This window comes from Cebus imitator, unplaced genomic scaffold (genome assembly GCF_001604975.1).
Source record: "Cebus imitator isolate Cc_AM_T3 unplaced genomic scaffold, Cebus_imitator-1.0 Scaffold41, whole genome shotgun sequence".
Lineage (NCBI taxonomy): Eukaryota > Metazoa > Chordata > Mammalia > Primates > Cebidae > Cebus > Cebus imitator.
In genome coordinates this window covers 3,755,079-3,777,211 of record NW_016107356.1, presented here as the reverse complement: position 1 = coordinate 3,777,211, position 22,133 = coordinate 3,755,079, and the positions used below count along the sequence as shown (strand labels likewise).

At 36.1% G+C, this 22,133-nt stretch overlaps 2 protein-coding genes across 12 annotated transcripts in view; one reads left to right on the top strand and one right to left on the bottom strand.

The window, feature by feature from the left end:
- DONSON (DNA replication fork stabilization factor DONSON) overlaps positions 1–21,185 on the top strand; it is a 27,805-nt gene extending 6,620 nt beyond the window's left edge. For 2 of the 5 annotated variants that reach the window (XM_017526173.2, XM_017526167.2), the window contains exons 8-10: positions 215–413; positions 2,257–2,469; positions 3,382–4,222. In XM_017526173.2, coding sequence (XP_017381662.1) covers positions 215–413; positions 2,257–2,469; positions 3,382–3,519 — 550 coding nt within the window. In that variant the 3' untranslated portion in view covers positions 3,520–4,222. Of the gene's footprint in view, positions 1–214; positions 414–2,256; positions 2,470–3,381; positions 4,223–10,041; positions 11,399–15,576; positions 17,226–21,057 lie in introns of those variants that run through there. The other 3 variants (XM_017526168.2, XM_017526169.2, XM_017526171.2) reach the window with 3 other exon arrangements.
- SON (SON DNA and RNA binding protein) overlaps positions 4,273–22,133 on the bottom strand; it is a 34,256-nt gene continuing 16,395 nt past the window's right edge. For 2 of the 7 annotated variants that reach the window (XM_037737644.1, XM_037737643.1), the window contains exons 6-11: positions 14,738–14,848; positions 12,898–13,014; positions 8,533–8,680; positions 6,092–6,163; positions 5,870–5,985; positions 5,012–5,340 (exon numbers count right to left, since the gene is read on the bottom strand). In XM_037737644.1, the coding sequence (XP_037593572.1) occupies positions 5,182–5,340; positions 5,870–5,985; positions 6,092–6,163; positions 8,533–8,680; positions 12,898–13,014; positions 14,738–14,848 (723 nt within the window). In that variant the 3' untranslated portion in view covers positions 5,012–5,181. Of the gene's footprint in view, positions 5,394–5,869; positions 5,986–6,091; positions 6,164–8,532; positions 8,681–9,437; positions 9,518–12,897; positions 13,015–14,737; positions 14,849–21,101 lie in introns of those variants that run through there. The other 5 variants (XR_001824378.2, XR_001824379.2, XM_017526156.2 and 2 more) reach the window with 5 other exon arrangements.

The window sequence follows — 22,133 nt, the reverse complement described above, 5'->3', positions numbered from 1 at the left end:
TAGAGAAGAAATTATGTTTAGGTGTCAGTTTGTAGCAAATTTAGATTAACATTTTGATTGAAATATATGCCTTAATGATTGAGTAAAGAGAGGTAGCAAGAGTATTTCCATTTCATTATGGAGAAAAGGGCTCTCAGGTGATTCAGAATCGAGATAACTGCTTTCCACAGTAGGTGGGATTTGCTTTTGCAATTTCCTTGATTGTCATCTTCAGTCGTAAAGAGAAACATGAAGTACAAATGGATCACAGACCTGAGTCTGTTGCGTTGGTGAAAGGAATCAACACCTTTACATTGCTCAATTTTTTGATCAACTGTAAGAGTTTAGTTGCTACCTCAGGTCCACAGGCAGGACTTCCGCCAACCCTTTTATCTCCTGTTGCTTTCCGAGGTGCCACAATGCAAATGCTTAAGGTAATAAAAATCTCCATAACCTGGCTTTTAAGAAGTACTTTACTTTGTTTGATAGGATAAATTCTTGATTAAAAAAAAAAACTTCTAGCATTTTTACTTGGTACATATTTTGCTTTTGCTTTCCTCCCATTAAGAAAACAAAAAAACTTTGACATAAGACAGTTACATCAAAGAAATTATGTGAAAATATATAAATTATATAAAATCTTTTTTTTTTTTAATGGAGTCTTGTTCTGCTATCCTAGCTAGACAGAATGTAGTGGGGTAATCTCAGCTCAGTGCAACCTCTGCTTCCCCTGTTCAAATGATTCTTGTGCCGTGCCTCAGCCTCCTGAGTAGCTGGGGTTATAGGCACACACCACACCCAGCTTTTTGTTTTGTTTTTTCTTGTTTGTTTTTGGAGAGGGAGTCTCGCTCTGTCAGCAGGCTGGAGTGCAGTGGTGCAATCTCGACTCACTGCAACCTCTGACTCCCAGCTTCAAGGGATTCTCCTGCCTCAGCCTCCCAAATAGCTGGAATTACAGGCAGGTACCACCACAACCAGCTAATTTTTGTATTTTTAGTAGAGATGGGGTTTCACCATGTTGACCAGGCTGGTCTTCAACTCCTGACCTCAAGTGATCCACCCACCTCGGTCTCCCAAAAGTGTTGGGATTACAGATGTGAGCCACTGCACCTGGCCTCTTTTTAAATTATATGAATGTGTTTTTTTGGTTGGGGAGACAAGGTCTTGCTGGAGTGCAATGGCACAATTCACTGCAACCTCAACCATCTGGGTTCAAGAGACATTTCTACCTCAGCCTCTCAAGTAGCTGGGACCACAGGTGCTTACCACCATGCCTTGCTAATTTTTTTTTTTTTTTTTTGTCCACTCTGTCACTTAGGCTGGAGTGTAGTGGCATGATGTCGGCAGACTGCAGCCTCTGCCTCCTGGGTTCAAGTGATTCTCCTGCGTCAGCCTCCTGAGTAGCTGGGATTACAGGCGCACGCCACCATGCCTGGCTAATTGTTTTTTTTTGTATTTTTAGTAGAGATGAGGTTTCACCATGTTGGCCAGGTTGGTATTGAACTTTTAACCTCAAGTGATCCACCCACCTTGGCCTCCCAAAGAGCTGTGATTACAGGCTTGAACCACCACGCCTGTCCTAACTTTTAAGTTTTTGTAGAGATGGGGTCTTACTGTGTTACTCAGGCTGGTCTGGAACTCCTAGGCTCAAGCGATCCTCCTGCTTTGGCCTCCCAAAGTGCTGGGATTACTAAAAGCATGAGCCACCATGCCTGGCCAAAAATTTTCTTACTGAAAAAAGTAACAGTTGGCAATAAAGTAATTGGGAACAAAAGCATTGTGGTGTTAATTTCCTTTTTTGCCACTTAAGAAATAGTTGCTTGATTCCATTTTGATTTCACTAGTGAAAGGACATGCCCAAGAATGTTAAATTATAGCAGATCTCAAAAACTGGGGTGGATATAGGTAAAAGTCAAATTTTAAATGTAAATACAATATACATGCTAAATGTTAGCAATAGAATTGAATGGATTTTAAATTTTTGTTTTTCCGGTAGTCTGCATTGACAGCGTATTACTAAATCAGATAAAATACTATATTAAAAAATGGTATTCTCTGGAATATACTTCAACTGAAAAATCTGATAATATGGAGAGGATGCTGAAAATTTGCCAAGTATTTTTACTCGCATTAACATTGTTTTGGTGTCTTGGGAAATACTTTTGTTGCATAATGGTTAAAGAGGGGAAACCCCAAATGGAAACGTATTGAACACATTTTTAGCTAGAAAAAAGGTTGAAAGATCATCATTTTCCTTTTCTTTAAATTTTCATGAAGGCACGAAGTGTAAATGTGAAGACACAAGCTCTTTCTGGATACAGAGACCAATTTAGTTTGGAGATTACAGGTCCTATCATGCCTCATTGCCTGCATTCACTGACCATGCTGCTCAAATCTTCACAGAGTGGGTCTTTCTCTGCGCTACTATATCCACATGAACCAACTGCTGTATTTAACATCTGCCTGCCAGTGGACAAAGTACTTAATACAGTAAGTAGACATCTATGAGCAGACTGTTTTCGTTGTAGTTTCCTCAAACTAGCTGGAAGGAAGTGAGTCATTTATGCTGAGTCACTTTTGTGTTTCAAGTAATTAAACTTACTTAAATCAATTATGAATTACTAGAGGAAGGAATAATGTCCATAAATTGTTGAATTAACTTTCATGAATTGAGTCCAAGTACAGATTTTTTCTTTTTTTGAGACGGAGTCTTGCTCTGTTGCCCAGGCTGGAGTGCAGCAGCCCGATCTTGGCTCACTGCAACCTCAGCCACCTGGGTTCAAGCAGTTCTTCTGCCTCAGTCTCCCATGTAGCTGGGATTACAGGCATGTGCCACCATATCCAGCAATTTTTTGTATTTTTAGTAGAGACGGAGGGGGAGTTTCACCATGTTGGCCAGGCTGGTCTTGAACTTCTGACTTCAGGTGATCTGCCACCTTGGCCTCCCAAAGTGTTGGGATTATAGGTTTGAGCCAAGGCGCCTGGCGTCAGTCCAAGTACGATTTTAACAGTGACTAAGGAACTTCCCATTACTGAAAGGGGAAATTTTATTTTCATTGTCCTCTTGGATCCAAAACTCAGTAGTACCTGATTCCTTTATAGTTTTAGGGAAACATGATTCACTGTTAAGTATTTAACCATATTTGCCTTTGATTTTGAATATAATTAGATTTTTAGAGTTAAGACCTTTAAAATTGTCTCATGCATTTCAGTTGGCTAGACTTATAAAAATAACCATTAATATTTTGGGATTTTGTCACTACAAAAATTCTTATGTCTTCTGTTGATAGGATGAATCACATAAATGAGCCATTTATTTGTCAGTCTCCATAGTAATTATTTAAAACTCGTGTGTTTCAAGACTAATATGCTTTTCACTGACTTTTATACAAATTTCCACAGGAGGTTGTTCGTAAGGAGCTTACTAACTGTGGTTTGCACCCTAAGACTCTGGCGCAACTTAGTGAAATACCGTTACTTGGGAAATCATCTTTACGGAATGTGGTGATGAGAGACTACATTTATAATTGGAGATCCTGAACACCAAAGTAAGCGTAAAAGGAATCTTTGAGGAAAAAAGCCTTCTAGCAAGGAAATTCAAGATTCTTGAAGTTAAAGGAATATACTTTAAAATACTGAAATGTTTATAAATATTTTTATTACAGTAGCATTTTAAATCGGTGTTTTCTGCTTTTACTATTTTCAGGTTAGTTTTTAGATATAAAGATGAAAAACTCAGATCACTCAAATGAGGTGTCTATATCCCCACAACCTAATTGTATAGTGAGTAGAAAACTGAATTAATGTTTCCTTGCAAACAGGAAATTGAGACTAAACACACAGCAGTTATCTCGTGGCCTTGTGACAAAGGCATCAGGGCAAAAATGTTACTTTACTATTTACCCTAAGACTGTTAGTAGGTTCTTGTTTTATAAAGGTAGAAAATAAAATGCAGACATCTCTACTGACCTAGGTGACTGCTGATGCTTCTACCTTAATATTTTTCCTACTGATTTATAATTTTTATTTTCACATATACTAAAATTTTTTAAATGCATGTTAATTCAGGTAAAATGGCATTTTGTATTCCACATAGAATAGTGTTAAGAATTGTGAAGTATGCTGAGCTGTCATGGCAAAGTAGTATTTAATGTGCATGTGCGTGTGTAGGTGGGGATTGTATAATTCACACTTTTTAAAAATAAAAGTGCTTAGAAATCAAAAGCATTGGGTAAAGAAATAATAGTATCTAAGTATTTGTTCACTTTATAATCCAGAAAATAAAACACCACATTTATTCCAGAGAAGTTTGTATTTGGGCCTTAAGCTTTTGAAAATAAAGTTTAGAGACATAGCATATGAATACCACCGTAATACACATGAAATATTCTATCAGACCCTAAAAATTAACATAAACTTTAACTTTCTCAGAGTCAACAAAATAGTGGCTGGTTGCCAATTTTATTAGATAAGTTGGTTACAGCATTTTAATTATCATTTTACGTCTATCTAGGTGTAGCTGAAATTCAAAATGCACATCAAAGTAAAACTATATCACAACTCAATGCCATACTAAATGTACTTGGCCTCTGCAATAGAATTCTAGTCAGACTTCATTTTTGACTCCCTTCTTATGACCCAAGTGGCTTTAACAGGAATGCAGGACTTAGTGCTGATCATCACACAACATACCACTTTCTTTTTATAACCTCTACAAAATTTTGAGGGGAGATGGTGGCATTAGCCCTGTGGAACAGATCTTGCTCGATTACCTCAATAACACTGGCCCAGTATCTGTCCAGCAGAACCCATTGTGAAATAGTACAAGGTGCACAGCCCTTCACTGATTACAGGCAAGTGTTACAGCAGCCTAGCCATAAGGAAGGGGAGTTACATCATAGTACAAAATACAGTATAAAAGCGTTATTTAACATTCCACACCGAAGATTACTGATGCCTTCAAACAATCGTTTGGATGTTAGCCACTTAAACAAATACATCACTAAGGTAAACAATATAAACATACCAAAACCCTGTATGGTTAAATACAATTTCCATGGTACAAAAATCAAAGCCTGGAGATGTTTTTACAGATTGCTTTTTACACAATGTCTTAAATTGCCAAATATTTACAACATTAAAGAGGAAATACATTGTGATGCAGAGTAAAATTATCTGAAATGATTATTATAAAACCTCAATCTATCTACGTGAGGCACTCCTGAAGCAAGTGGCATTAGCCATGAGGTCCTTTGGTACAAGGCCCATTGCTTGAAGAACCACAGTAGCTGCTGTGGCTTTAGCATGCTTCTTATTAGGGCTGGCAAAGCTGGGCTGGTAAGCGCTTCCATTTATCAATACCTATTCAAGAAAAACATACAATTGGGCTGGTAAGGGCTTCCATTTCTCAATACCTATTCAAGAAAAACATACAATAAGAACAGCATCAAACTTTAATATCTATTAGCTTTGTATTTTTTTACTAAATGCTAGAAAATAATTTACAATAATATAAAACCCATACGATGTAAGTCAAATTATAATCTCAACCCAGAAGAAGCAAATCATTTGGGAAAGGGACTGCAAATTATGAGCAGATCTCCAAATTGAGAAAAAGACTGATAAAATTATTAAATTAGTTCCCCACATTCAACTAGAAAATAAACTATTTACTAGATTTTGCCCATTTTTTCCCAATTTTTAAAAAAACAGGACATTGATAAGTCATATTAAAGCACCCTTGAGTGTTTAAAAACCCCACCACTTAACTACAAATAACAAACCCCCACCCACGAACAGCTTCTTAATCCTGTGATCGTGTTTACCCCTCACCCTCTTTAAGTCATCACATTAATAAACATGTAAAATTAGTGCAGAAATTCATATTTACCCTAAAGAGAAAATGTTTGCGATGATCAGGGCCACTATCATGGACCAATAGAAATTCAGGTGGTTGCCACCTTCTCTTATTACAGATTTCCATCAAAGCAGACACAGGATGCTTGCCTGCAGGGGGGAAAAATACCCAGTTTTAAATTATTTCCACCAACTTCTGCAACAAATAATTCAAGATGGGATTAGGGCAAGAGGAAAGTCAAAAATGTGCTCTCACCTGACAGATCTTTCATTGCAGCAGAGAAGTTCCCAGACCTCTTTTGTGCTCTTTCTCCTACTGCAACAAGACCTTTAAAAAAAAAAAAAAAAAAAAAACTGTTGACTGAATCTTAAAGCACCATTTTAAATTATTATACAAAAAAACAAAGATCCCACTGTAGGAGTCTGAACCTCAAAATCTATACCTTCAAATACAATCAACGGATTCCTACTACACTTGATTTCTCTACCAATCTTCTATTTGTTCTCTTTTGATGTGTTTCAGCATATAGATTTATATTCATAAACCTTGCTGTGAGAAATTGTAACAAATAGCAAATGTAAACAGAAAACAAAAATTTAAATATGGCTGGGCACAGTGGCCCATGCCTGCAATCCCAGCTACTCGGGAGGCTGAGGCAGGAGAATCACTTGAACCCAGGAGGCAGAGGTTACAGTGAGCCGAGACTGCACCACTGTACTCCTGTGCAACAAGAGCAAAACTATCTTATATATACACACAAAAATACACATTCAAACTAAGTGCCAACAGTACCAACATTCCCAAGTCTGTTTCTGTATTAGTTTAAAAAGTAGTGGTCACTGCCGGGTGCGGTGGCTCACGCCTGTAATCCCAACACTTTCGTAGGCTGAGGTGGGTGGATCACCTGAGGTCAGGAGTTTGAAACCAGCCTGGCTAACATGGTGAAAGCCCATCTCTACTAAAGAAGCAAAAATTAGCCGGGCATGGTGGTGGATGCCTGTAATCCCAGCTACTTGGGAGGCTAGAGCAGAAGAATTGCTTGAACCCAGGAGGTGGAGGTTGCAGTGAGCCAAGATTGTGCCACTGACAGCCTGGGGCGATGAGTGAAACTGTCTCAAAAAAGAAAAAAAGTAATGGTTATTTATTGGAAGTGATTTCTGCAGATTTACTGTCTCTTAAACAAAAGACGCTCAGTTAAGACTCTTCCAAAAAAGGTTAGGATTTTAAGCCACCAAAAAGGGGAAAAAGGCAGTTGTCTCCAAATAAAACAGGTCCCTTTTTTCCTAGCAAACTCTCTTCTAACAAATGTAAGATGTTCTCAAAATATGAACATGACCTTTCTATATAACCTCCCTCTCCATAGGCTTTATTAACAAAGGGGATTAGCTATATTGCTAAACCCAAACACTGCTTTCCCAATTCCCACATACAGGCTGAGTATTCCTTATCCAAAATGCTTGGTACCAGAAGTATGTTGGATGATTCCAGGTTTTCAGATATTTGCATTATATTTTACTGGTCAAGCATCCCAAATCTGAAGAACTGAAATCCAAAATGCACCAACGAGCATTTCCTTTGAGCGTATCAGTACTCAAAAAGTTTTGTTTTAGAGCATTTTAGGTTTCTAGATGTGGGATGCTCATCTTGTATATTACAAGAAATTTTTCAACCTTTGCTAAATAATTCCATGCTCATAGGTTTTTTCCAAACCTATCCTGGGAAATGAGCGGTTCTCCAAGAGCTTACAGTCAGGCCATGTCCCACAATTCCAAGTAGAACGCTTCCTGAAACTGTGCAATACTTAACCAAAGTATTTGGTGCAAAGCTGGTTCATTTCCAAATTCATTAACACAGATTAACTGTTGAAGTTAATTTCAATTTACTGTTTGATTACAAAGATAAAAATAAGCCCCAGTTTTATATTTGCCAATTTTTATAAATGAGGCTTAAACGAGTTATAAAAACCATACTGAGCTGGCAGCCTCTTGCGATTCCACTTATATTATTCCAAGGGAAGAAGTTATTTCACATATACCAATTAGGTACTTAACAACTACATACGAGTGACATAGACGACACAGTGCTGCCCTGCCCAGGTATCTGAAGGTAATAGGAAAATACAGTCAATGCTAACATTTCCAAGATGCCTTAGCACAAGGCAACAGGAAGAAGTAACATTATTGTCAGCAGTTGGTCTACTATACTTTAACCCGACCCAACTACTGAGCTTGAGGGAAAAAAAAAAGAAAGCAAACAGCGTTTGTGAAATCTAGGACTAAACACTGTAATAGGAAATAATGAAGATGGGCTAAAATATCTGACAAAAAATAAACCAAACTCTAGAAATAAGAATAGTCCCTTGTCAAGATAAAAGAAAATGGAAATCCTGTTTTCTAAACATGAAATCTAGTTAAATTTGGAGGTGTAGTAATATAATTAGATATACATACATTTCCATATTTAGCAACTAGCATAACAAAAGTTTCCTTTTAAAAGTTAAAACTGGTGTCTCTAGCCATAGTTATATATAAAAAAAACTATTTTGTGAACTCCAAAAGGGGTTAAAGTTTTTTCTGACAAATGGCTGCATATATAGACAAGAAGTGCCTTCAGTTCAGGATCACTGGGTTCAAAGGTTATATAAAAGGTAATGTTAAAGGAGGTGTTAATAAACATTCCAAAAAAGAACTTGTTACCTTTTCGGTCTGTCTTAAAATCAACTAGGATGGGTTCCTTATTGCCTTCTTTGTTTTTTCCTAATCCTTCTCCTTCTCTCCAGCCCATTTTTCTCATCAAAACGGCTCCCATTCCTCCAGTTACTGGGGCTGCTCTTAAGAACTGATCCTATCCAAAGAAAGAAAGGTAAAATGTCCCCATTTTACAGTTAGAACTTGGTGACAAATTCATTGTTTACTTTCTAAAAAGAGGAATCTTATTTTACTTCTAGACCTGTTACAGCAATTAAATGTGAATTCTTCTATATTTTATACATACTGTAGTGTGTTTGTTCTGATTAGTTTCACATTAATGTAATAGTATTTTGAAAGTCAAATAAGTAAATGGCAGTTTTGAAACAGTAGCCCTTGTGCCCCCACACACAAAAAAAATTAGAACACTTCTGTTTTCGTCCACTATTTAGGTTCACTCGTATCTCTTCTTAGCTTGCAAAATAAAAAGAAGGCAATGTTAAATCAATAATATTAATTGTCCCAGGTGTACCTAGTTTATGAATAAAACCCAGAAATCACTTAGAAATAATTTAGACACTGAAGAAGCATACTGTTGTCATCCAAAGTTTTCTTTCCCATTCTACTATAAAGCAAGTATAAATATTTTACTTAGAAAATCCCTAAAGAAGCAAAAAAAAAAACAAAAAAAAAAAAAAAAAAAAAAAAAAAAAAAAAAAACAAAAAAAAAAAAAAAAAAAAAAAAAAAAAAAAAACAAAAAAAAAAAAACACAAAAAAACTCTTTAAATTTACACAGTAACAAATACAAAACAATCACATAAAATATCCTGTAAGTATGCCAAAATGAATTTGAATTCTTTTAAAACCTGGCTTGATGTTAAGACTTTTAAAAACTCCTTAAATGTTTACATACCTAGGCCTCGGTAGCAGCAGTGTTGTGAATAGTACGGCTGGCACTGACCGGGGCAAGAAGACAGCTACAAGGATTTGGCCCTGAAACAAGTTTCCATACAGAGGGGTGAAAGTTCACAGGTTATTCTGTGAACAATCATCTCTCTCGTATCCAACCCACTGAACCATAATTTCCATCAAAGCAGCAAACCACTTAATGTCCTAAGATGCACAAGTATATACATTAGCATGGTCAGCAGTTCATTATTTTTACAGGTTAAGAAATATTCAATGCCTCTTATTAAAGGGCATCCATGTACATATAACAAACAGTATTAAATTCTACTGTTGATCTTTATGGCCATTTTTTAAAAATCTGAAACATATCTCCAAATCATGCTTTATTTCCCCCTTGTTATTAAATTTTGTTTTTATGTTCTCTACCTAATATACATAAATATACATATAGCATAAGTCATTAACTTATCAACAGAGGGAGTAAAAAACTTAGGTAGCTCAGGAAATAGTATGTATTAACATCTCCTATATTGATAAGTTAACACTAAATGTAAAAAAAAAAAATGTTTATATGCACTAGTAAAACTGTATCATCTTTTGTTTCCCAGCTTAATAATTAAATGCTGGGAAGAAAACATGCCAATGATGTGTGCCTAGACATTAAGTTCATCAAGGTGCTCTGATGGAAGGAGGCAGCTGTGGAGGTAAAAACATACCCCTGGTTCAGTTCCTTAATTGGTGCAGGCCATGCAGTGTAGATGTATAAAGAGAAAGCTGATGCTTGGGTATTAACTGCCTTTATGCTACACACCTAGAATGTCTTTTACTTACTTCCAGGTTCATCCGTCCCTCTTTTCCAGGGAACACTCCTAAAAAAAAGGGCAACTGTGCAGAGTACAATATAAATCCCCAAATAACCCAGGTTTCCAATTTTGTTTCCATTCCCTAGTATCGTCATCTGTTTCTTCATTCCAATGTGTATGCAGTTTATTAAAAAGCTGATTAATTTAATGAGACCACAATAATAAACTGTATTTATCAGGTCACATCCGAATCATTGCATTCTAGAAAATTAAAGTTCATTTAAACCAACTACTTTAAATGTTTTACTGATGAATGAGAATACTGATAAAACTTTGCTTTTTTTAACCTAAAAATATACTGCAACAAACTATGAAAGAACATAGAGAAATGTTGGTATTCCATGTGTTTTTTAACACATAATGAGGATGCTGGACTGTACTAAAGAAGAAAATCCAAAATGATCGTTTGGACAGGTTTTTCTAAACACAACTAAACATTTAATGAGTAGACAATCTGTGATATTTAACAGGGATGATACATGGTAAATTTTCAGTTGCCTAATGACTTGTACATGTTGTGGCCCATTTTTAACTTTAAAAAGTTTCTTTTTTAGTTGATACTAGCATCAAATATTCTTCAGTAATTCTATACAAATGAATCTTTTCCTATAAGTGCTGCTTTTATCTATAATTTAAAATTTGGTCTGATGAACATATCTTTATCTCATAAATGATCAAAATGATTTGCTTCCCAAAGTATATCTTACATAAAATATAAAGACAAATGCCTTTTTTAAAGGTGCTATTAAACATTTTAAAACTACTTAAAGTCTGTTAACTGCCTACAAGACTACAAATACCAGAAGTAATTATTTTAGGGGAAAACCAATCGAATCAGAAAAAGATTCACTTTTTAAAAGTTATTTAAGTTATTAACATATTTAGAAATATATAAACATATATATAGATCAGCACATCATTAGATAAATACCAAAATTTTGTAATGGAAGCACATTTCAAAGTCTCTACCTAGCAGTGTATATGACTGTGTATTATGTGCCAATTTTAATACCCATAAGCTTTATTTCTAACTTCCTGAAATATTGGCTGAGTACTCGGCTTCAAGACTAAATAGTATTAAAGAATTAAAACTAAAGCCATTTTTTATAATATAGAAGTCCAAGATAATTTCAATCTTTAAAATATTTTGCTACATTTTCACCCTTTTTCCTAAAACCAACCCCCCCAGCAAACTACATAAATTGTAATTTCTTAATGAATGTGACTGTGTACTCACTATACACATCAGTGCAACTACTGTCCTAAAAAAGCAGGCATGAGTATACATGATGTTTCATATTAATTTGTTAATAAGATCAACAAAGATAAACAAAATTGATAAAAAGTTACAAGATTAAAATACCCAAAGCAACCTATGTCTCATTTTTCAGAAATTCAGCTCATTCACTGGCACTCACTGCAATTCTCTATAGGTAACCATCAAATTACTCATTACTACTAGACACCTGGGAGACGGAAATTCCAAAGAGTTACTTGCCCACGATCACACAAGCAGTCAGGAGTACAACAGGATAAAGAAACATTCCCAATCCATTAGACCACGTGGCCTCCCAGTTTCAGCACTGCTATGCTGCCAGTACTCCTGTAATAAATTTCCCATCACCCATCCAACCAAGTTTTGTCCCTTCACCAGAACGTGTTTCTTCAGAGTGCCCTTCTTAGCCACCTAAGACTCCCCCAATGATGAGGCAGCCGTAAGTGGAGTTCACAGGTCTCACTGCAGAATCTGAAACCAGGTACACCTACGTCTTCGTAGAATGAGGTGTCCATCCTCTCCCTTGATTTTAGGTCTTACATGAAAATTAGTGGTTCTCAAATTGAGTGTGGATCACCAGAGGCCACTAGGGCCTAAATGGTGGTCCACAGATTAATCTCCATCCCATCCCCTTCACCACAGCCCACCCCACTCCAGCCATCCTCCCTCAGCCTTCCAATCCCAAGGCAAGATCACAACATGCAGAGCTAATACTAGGGCCTCCCAACCACTGGCTGTAACCAGCAGCTGACAAGCAAAGGGACCTGGGGCTACAGGTCACAAGAGGAGTGAGGAACAGGGGCCAAGAGATCTTAGAAGAAGGCACAGGCACTAATGAAAGGGGTGGGGCATGAGGACAAAAGAATCAAGGAATGGAAAATTAAGGTGGTAGAGGGCTCTTGGGGGCAGTGATCCACCAAAAATAAACCTGTAATAAAGTATCCCATGATGAAGAAAAATTTGAGAACCACTGCTTTGAAATGATTAGGTTAGTAGTCCAGCAGGAACTGTGGAATATTCTGAACAGCACCTGATACGCTGTTATTGTTCAAAATATAGTTAAATAAAATCACCCCTTCAAAAGCAGCAGCAGCAATATTTTAAATAACCGTATAAATGAGTGGCTCTTGAGCCATATTTATACATTTGCCATTTTCTGATGAATCCAGTCCGTCTTCAGTGTCCACCCTGGAGCATATACACATAGCAAATTTACTCAGGAACTTTGGTTAGAGCCACTGGTCTTTTCATGCAGTTTTAATAAACAGTTTCCAAAAAATTTAAGCTTTTTGTTCAACACTTTCATATGTGCATATACTGTGTACCTTTTTAATCCAGGCTTGGGCACCAGTATTGGCCAACTGTTCTTGGGTCAAAACCTGTACTCCCGTACTTCCTGTGAACTGGCCAGGAATAGAGTTCAGCTGAGCCCAGGCATCAATCTGAAAAAAAGTAGTGGTCTCAGTTCACAATATAAAATTCCCTGATTAAAACGTCACTGGTAATAATTCATGAAGTAAAAATGGCTGAAAAGCAGACTTAAATATTTGAATCCATACACACTTAACATTAAATATGCCTAAATTTTCTAAAGCAGTTTGACAACATTTAGTAAATCCTAGTAAGATTGTGAAATGTATCTAAAAGCATAGCTACTAAAAGGCACAGCTGTTAATACTCATTCTTCAAACTATCACATAGATACACTAAAAATGTAAAAAGTTCATATGGCAATGGGTCCCCACCCTCCCTTCCTATCTCATAAAATGTAATACATGTCATAACAGCCTGGATTCTTAATTACTTCATTTGAGACATTATAAATACAGAGTAAATTCATGACACGTTTAAAGAGTATTTATAGGAAACACTACAATTGAATACATGAAACTTTTGTTTTTATTTTTTCTTTTTTATCTTTTTTTACATGAGATTAATTTTGAGACCAAGTTCCGCGGTTGTTACCCAGGCTGGAGTGCAATGGCATAATGTCAGCTCACTGCATCCTCTGCCTCTGGGGTTCAAATGATTCTCCTGCCTCAGCCTCCTGAGTAGCTGGGATTACAGGCATGTGCCACCATGCCAAGCTAATTTTGTATTTTTAGTAGAGTGGGGTTTCTCCCTGTTGGTCAGGCTGGTCTCAAACTCCTGACCTGAAGTGATTCGCCTACCTTGGCCTCCCAAAGTGCTGGCATTACAGGCATAAGCCACCACACCCAGCTACAAAACAACTTTTTACAAAAGCCTGTACACTACATCAGTCGCCAACATTTGTTGTGATAAAGAATCAGCTGTCATTCAAACAAATTAGATTTACTAAACATCTTGCACTGTCAGCAATGTATTTCCTATCTGAACATGTACTTACAGTAAAAATGAAACAAAGAAACTGTCCATTTTTAAAAGCACAGACTCCAGATTCATAGTGTTTGGGTTTGAATCCAAGATCCCCCACTAATTAGTTGTGTGACCGTGGATATCACCTAACCACTCTTTGTTGTTGTTGTTGAGGCGGAGTCTCACTCTGTTGCCCAGGCTGGAGTGCAGTGGCGCCATCTCGGCTCACTGCAACCTTCCGCCTCCTGGGTTCAAGCAATCCTCCTGACTCAGCCTCCCAAGTAGCTGGGATTACAGGCATGCACCACCACACCCGGCTAATTTTTGTAGTTGTAGTAGAGATGGGGTTTCACCACTTTGGCCAGGGTTGTCTCGAACTCCTGACCTTAGATGATCCACCTGCCTCGGCCTCCCGAAGTGCTGCCATTACAGGCATGAGCCACTTCACCCAGCCTTAACTACTCTTTACACTTCAGTTTTCTCAGCTGAAATATGGCAACTATTGATACCTATACATTTCATAGGGTTGTAAGCCCTTCGTTGTTTTTATATACCAGATTGTAAACTGTGAGGTCAGGGAAATTCTTCTATTTTTTTTTCCCTCAAGAAACAGTTCCTGCCACATAGTAAAGAATAAACATTTACTGAATAAAAGATCAGGCCTCAAACCACTTTCATTTAAAATAAGACAGCTAATTAAGGTAAATGATGTTACAACTTAACCATGTAGTTAGCAAAAATTTTATTTAGCCATTAAAACTGGTATATTGACATGAGTTAGCTGAAGGTAAATTTAAAAAACAACAAAAACAAAAAACTGCCACGTACCCTTTCCTGAGCTCTATTTAACATGCTCATGGCTTCAAGGTCAAACGCATTCTCACTGAGTCTTTTCTGAGCAAGTGCCCGTTCACTCATTGCTGTAGAGATGTCCACAGGCTAAGAAGGAAAACACAGATAATTATCTCAAATTACCAGAGTCCCCTAAAATGAAAAAGACTCATATCTTTAGTTGCTACATGTTGAAAATAAAATAATCATCTTACATATTAATAATCTTGGAAAATAGGGAAAAGACTCAAAAAGAGAAACTAATCTTAGAAAATAGAAGATTAAGATAAATTACAAAGTATCACACAGGCAGCAGAACTGAATCCAAAATCTGACTGAATTTACTAAATTTTCTACTATACATATGTATATCAAACTATAATCATAGGAAGTTCCACTAAGAACTTAAAACTCCCTACCCTTGATGAATGAAAGCCATTTATAGTAAACTGCAAACTTTTTCAACAGTAGTAAAGGTTATTACATTCCTTAGCAGTTTTCATTTTACTCATTGACATAAACTTCAGAAGCAGTAACGAAATTCTTGAATAAGCAAGTAGAAAACCATTATGATCACTCCTTCACTCATCAGCGTATCTTTTACATCTTGCAGTTGTGGATACTTTGGTCTTAAGAACCCAATTTCTTTAAACAAAATATTCAGGATATAAGTAAGTGAACCATGTTTTCAGTTTATCCACAGTTATTACCAAAGTTATAGTATTTCTGTGGAAGTCCATAATAACATCAACTGAAATGCTTTTAACGTTTTTAAGTGTCTCAAGTCCTAGGTCTTTCTTCTCAAAGCTCATATTCTACCTTTTAAAATCTTATAGCAAGCAGAAGAAATTAATTTTTAAAAAGTAATCTTTGGAGCCAATTCTTAATATGTCAGATTTGTGGAAGGTTTAACCACAGAAGGAAAAACCCAACAAGATAAGTATTTGGTTTTTTGTTGTTGTTCTAAAATTAAAAGTTCAAATTGATTTGTATCAACTTACTTCTTGGTTTTGGTTCTTTTAACATTAGTAGTATTTCCTAGTTATCTCACATAAGAAAATTCATTTTTATAAAGTGCTTTATCTGATATGGAAGCTGTTTTCATATACAAAGAATAAGTAGACACTGCATGAATATAACAAATATGAGAAAGTCAGTAAATAGTTGACGGCTAAGGATTTTCTTTACAAGTAGAGGCTAGCTGTAATTAAGACTGTATACCATGTATAAAGACTTCTTTTAAGAATAAGGCCTAAGTAGAGAAGGCTGTATGACTATGAGAATAATTCTATGAGAATGCATAAGGATTCACGAATCTTTCTTTTCTTACCTTCAGAATCCCTAATCTTCCATAATTCTTTTGTTTGTTTTTTGTTTTTAATCCTCCATAATTATTAGTTACCTTGATGATGAACTAATATTCCTTTAGCTAAATCAAGGTTTTACTTTAAGAAAGTATGAATTCTGATATGTCTTCTTAAAATGAAAACAAAATTAAATGATTCATTCTGTAACTATTAGACTATTATATATATAAATCTTTTCTAGAGACCTATAAACAGTCTAATAAACAACTGCAGAATGCATCTTTCAAATTGAATCTCTTGACTGTGAATTTCGTTAATATAAGTAAATCATCACACAGCTTTAGAATACTTCTAAGACCTATTAGAAATATCAATCTAAGCAAAATGAGACTGCAACACTAAGGAACTTAATATGTTCATCTTTTACTTTTTAAGTCTGTTTGATTCCTGGGACTTTAAATGGGAATGCAGATATTTCAAGTAAAAATTCATGTCCCCTAGGCCTACCTTACATGGTTTGTCAGGTAGGATTATCAAGGTAATTTTCGAAGGCACACCTCAATACTGTCTCATTAACCTTCTGACATTTACTTTGCTTTTCCTAGCAGTCTCTATAAATCCAAGTGTTAGGGTGCTTAGACATAAATAACAAGCTTCTATTCTGAAAAGGCTAAAATCTGAGAAGATACTGGGGAAAATGCATCTACCCACTTAACTCTCCTGAGTCCTAATTTCCAACTATAAATTAGCTACAAATCTATTCGTACGGCTCTAAAAAATAACTTTTCTAGAATAAAACTAATTCTTTCTAAGTGGAAAGCAAACTATTATACCTGTAAAAGTTTTACTTTTAGCCTTCATTAAGCAGGTAACCTAAACGCCTCACCATTTATCCCCAGAATGAAACTCTTCGAATCTTAGTGTTGCATATTAAATTCACATGACTCTGAAAGGAATTTTATTATAGCAACCTTGATATGTAAATAAAATTTCATAAAACTTCATTTATTCTTCAACACACTTACCAAGGGAACTGCAAGTTCATGTCAAAAATTACCAAATGGTAATTTGACTATTAGTTTCATATTTTTACCTATTTATTTATTTTGAGACAGTTTCACTCTTACTGACCAAGCTGGAGTGCAATGGCATGATCTCAGCTCACTGCAACCTCCGCCTCCAGGGTTCAAGCGATTCTCCTGCCTCAGCCTCCTGAGTAGCTGGGATTACAGGCACACGCCACCACGCCCAGCTAATTTTGTACTTTTAGTAGAGACAGGGTTTCTCCATGTTGGTCAGGCTGTTCTCGAACTCCCAACCTCAGATGATCCACCCACCTCAGCCTCCCAAAGTTCTGGGATTATAGGCATGAGCCACCACACCTGGCCATATTTTTATTTTTACATGTGAAAACATATACTCAAAGTAGAATGTATCAGGATTATCTTAACCTCTTAAGGATCCTCAAAAGTTTACATCAAAAAGCCTGTTTTCAGCCTTTCAAGGTAACTCAAGTTATACAAAAAGGCATGAAAAGCCAACTACAATCCCCAAAGCAGCAAGTTATAAGGGTCAGACCCAATGTTACTTATCAGTATTGAAACACTCATAATACCACAGCTACCCTTTAGAGCATCACTGTCCAGTAAAACTTCCTGCAGTGATCACTACTGAGCACTTGACATGTAACCAGTGTGATTAAAAACCTGATTTTTCAGTGGCTGGTAACTGCTGGACAACAGAGCTTTAGAATCTTAATTATGCTTTAATATTCAGAAACTGGAAATGTAAGAAAGGCACCAAAAATGATGGTAAAAGGCTCTTCCAAAAACTGGGAAAAAGAGAATCTTAAATCTGTAGAATACTATTACCAAGCTGTCATCGACAAGCCTTAGTTTCTACCAATACACTATAGATTAGCATGTTACCTAATGTATAAAAATGATTCTGTAGTAATATTCTAGGTAGGATAATGGGGCAACTATTTACTGACTTTTCACCTTTGCTCTAAGGTGAAATTGACATAAAAAGTATCCTGAAATATAATTCTCAGGTTAATAAAAACTGCCCAAATTCTTTACTCTCTCCCCCTCAGCAACAAAGCAGACAACTACTACCTATAAAGCCTACAAGGGTGTCTGAGGCATAATGAAATTACATAATGCAATGGCACCATGTAACATGCATTTCATGACCTATATTATACATATCAGTGGGCCTTTTACATTTTTCTCATTTAGAAAAGAATTTAGAATTCTAAATTCTAAATTCTAAATCTCTTTCTAAAAAGATTTAGAAAGAGAATTCTTCTAAATCAATTTACTCCTTTTGTTCACACAACTGTTGACATAAAAAGAACAAGTATCTTAAGAGACTTCTTAGAACGTAAGTAAAAGGATATAAAGGAGCTAAAGATATCTGTTAGGATGGGGTGAGTCAGATAAAGAAACACCTATAACCAGAAAATTATTTTCTATATTGGTAATTATAGATATCTCAAAAAAAGACATAAAACTTTAAAAAACAGACCTAGAGTAAAAGCATTTGGTCTGTATAGAAAACATGATTTTAGACTATTTAGCAAATATTAAAATATAAAGAGGCTAATACATAAAAGAGCAAAATGACAACTACAAAAATAAAAGCCACAGAACGTCCCAGTTATGATGTGTTTGGTTGGCTTTAAAAAGTGAATTACAAATCTTTTTATTGTATCATACAAAATTCTCCAGTGTATAACAGACTAAATGAAGTACAACGGGAAAACAAATAGATAACCTACTAAATGGTTCAGAGAAATTCAGCGTTAACCACATAGGAGAATCTAGGAAGAATTAATAACAAGGCTGTGTATTACACATTCCAGCAGTGCTAGGACCTGTATGTGTTTAACTTCCAATTAAAATTTTCATTTTACTCCAGGAAGTTTTCCTATACATTTAGAACTTATAAATTAAAGAATGTTTAATTCCATTGGGATGTGAAAATATTATTTGGTAATACAAACCAGCAAACTACTTAAGATAAAGATGATGTTAATACCTAAGCATTCACTAGACCTTAACAATACTACCTCTGGACCCCTAAAACATTTGATTGATACTACACCCATGAAAACTCCACACTAATGAGTGAGTTATTACTCCACTTATGTCAAAGATTACATTCTAATCTTCTACCCAATAAATCTTTGCTAAGTTTATTACCAAGAATTAATGCCCCTGAGGACTATTTTTTAAATATTAGTTATCCAACATTTTTATTTCACTGTTTATAAATCAAATTCACACAAATACGGTGAAAGTTCTGTAGTCACTCCTTACTGAGGATGATGCTGGCTGGTGTCTGAGTATGAAGACGATGCTATGGCAGTACCGCACACAGTCTGATGAGCTGTTTTTCCATAAGAAATGAATTTATGCTGCTCCATCCACAATGTCTATCCATTCATACTCATGTCAAAGAGCATTCATATGCAAGACAATTGGTGGGATTAAGGATTATAGCAAAGCTAATTCATCCCTCTTCGGGAGCTAAAATCTGTGATCTTTGCCTAAATGTTTTATGCTCAAGAACAAAGAACCACAAACTCCATTTATATTTATTAAAATGAAAAAGACTGGTAGATAAAAATAAAAGATACTATTCAGTTGAAAGGGTGACCATTTAAAAGAGCTATCTCCTTTTACTCTAGAAGCCTTCATTTCAAACTCTAACAAGGAAATCAAAAGGGTCAATGCTCCCATAAAATGTTACTGAAAGTATTTCACATTTTGTATGTCTCTAAATAATAAACATTGGTAATTGTATAAATAATAGATTCATGACTTTTACCTTCTATAAATTTTAAATTGTGACACTTTCCTCTACATGTTTTAACATTATTGCCAGGTAAAAATGCAGAGATATAAAAGCAAAAGGCAATCCTGTCTCTTTGCCCTAGTATGTTGGGATTCTTGTTTAGAATTAATCTGTATGTTCCTTTGAGTCTAATCTTCTAAGTAACTTAAAGAGGTTTTATATCAAATAGTTATACATATCGTCCCAACAGACATCATCTGCTTTATTCATTTAGCCCTTTGAAAAGAATTGTTAAATAATTTTACCTTCTAGGATTCTTCTTTGGTAAGAAAAATTTTTTAACAAAAAAATGTCACCATTATTTGTTTCAACTTTTCCCACCAGATTTCTTAAGAATAATTATCCTCAACCTTTAATTAAAATCTGACAACTTTTGATGACAAACAAGGCTAAGGCACCACACTCAGTGTTAAGATTGAAAATGGCTGAGTACTGAATTTCAAATACACACACTCTCTCTCTCTCTCTCTCTCAAAAAAGTGTAAGCATCAGGAGTTTCTAAGCACTTTCCCCATAGTTGAACTGAAGAAATTCAAAACGGTTATGCTCACTTATCTTCTCAGGAAGATCCCTTGGAATTCTGCAGTATTTGTTAAGTCTTCACTTCATTGGAAAATATTTGTCATACAGACTCTCTCCCTATTTTTTCCCCAACTCTTTGTTAACTGCTTACTCTGCAAGAAATTAACTAGTAAAAGCATACATATTAGGATTTCTAAGTAAGTTTGTTCAGCCCTCTTGCATGGTTTATATTCGGCTACTACAAGAAGATTAAGTCAGCTGCAAATGTCAGTTAACCTTTCTCTCTTGAGATATGCAGGTAGCCTGATTTGGGGATTAACAATTCAAATGGTGTCACTAAAACATTATCCAAACCAACTATCCCCGCCCCTCCCGACCTTAACTGGTGATGGGACAACTTGCTTCACTTGTTGAATCCCATGGGAATACAGATTATCACCATTAACTGAAAGTTACACTGGCTAGTTATCATGTCCAACTTCACTGTATAGAAGTTGTTCCCTCAAAATGCTGCAGGTCGAACAAACAAAAAGTGAAAATGTCACCTGTGAACAGCTTGGGGAAAAAAGTACTACTATCAAAAAGTTTCTGATTTGGGTTCTGTTCACTTTCTGATTTTATAAACAGGATTTATTTGTAGAATTGGAAGTGTTTACTGGAAGATGATGATATGGCCAAGCCAAAGAAGGGAACCTGCAGTGAAGAGTACAGGTGTCTCTTGACCTACATATCCCAGAACTGTAAGAAAAACGTCCGGATGGGCATCAGATATCTAGTCCAGTCCTTGGACAAAAGTCTGGGCTTTGGAAACCAAGGGCAAGAGGTGATGAAAACTAATCTATAGTATTTAAAATTCCCACCCCCCTATTAAGACTCCACCCTCCCACATCCCCCAAGCGTGATTTTGCACAACAAGTTAAATAAAAGTAAACTGTTTATTAAAAGATACAGCAAAGGTACAGATACAGAGATACATACAAAGATACATATATATATATATTTACATATATATACAGTCTTGCTGTTTTCATGTGCACTATATTTAGCAGCACATTATTTAATCAGGCGGCATTTTAATGGGGTTGTTTTGACACTTGGCATTATTAAGATACAACTATAGCCCCATAGAAATTTCAAGGTGTGAATTCCACTTCTCCGACTTTTAATAGTAGCAAAGAGGGGAAGGAGAAGGGAATGGAGTACCAAGGCTGAGCATTAGGTTAAACACAAGAATTTAAAAGGGCCAAGGTAGCAAAGGGAAGGAAAAATAATAACTAAAGGCTATCTGACAAACAACCCAGAGAAACAGTAAGAAACCATCATTAAGGGCAATGGGCTATGTACCCAAGATGCTCACATCAGCCTACAATGACCTTTTCCAATCCAGTTCTTGTGTTGAACCTGAGGATCCGCCCCTCTCCACTCAATCCCTCCACCCAATAAATTTGCTACCACCAAAATCTAGAGCTATAGAGCCTTGAAGCAAATCGGGAAGCTAAATAGTTGTACCTTGGACTACCTTCCCACAAGTGCAGGGAGGGCCCAATGTTGGGTAGGGATGTGATAACACTGTTCTCTGCAATTCGATGCTTTTCACTTTGTGGCTTGGTTCCACAAAGTGAATTGCATCGAGTTACTGTCAAATGAGAAGCTGCGGGTTGTTTCATCTGTCGTCTAACCCGGCCCTGCCGTTTAACCCGGCC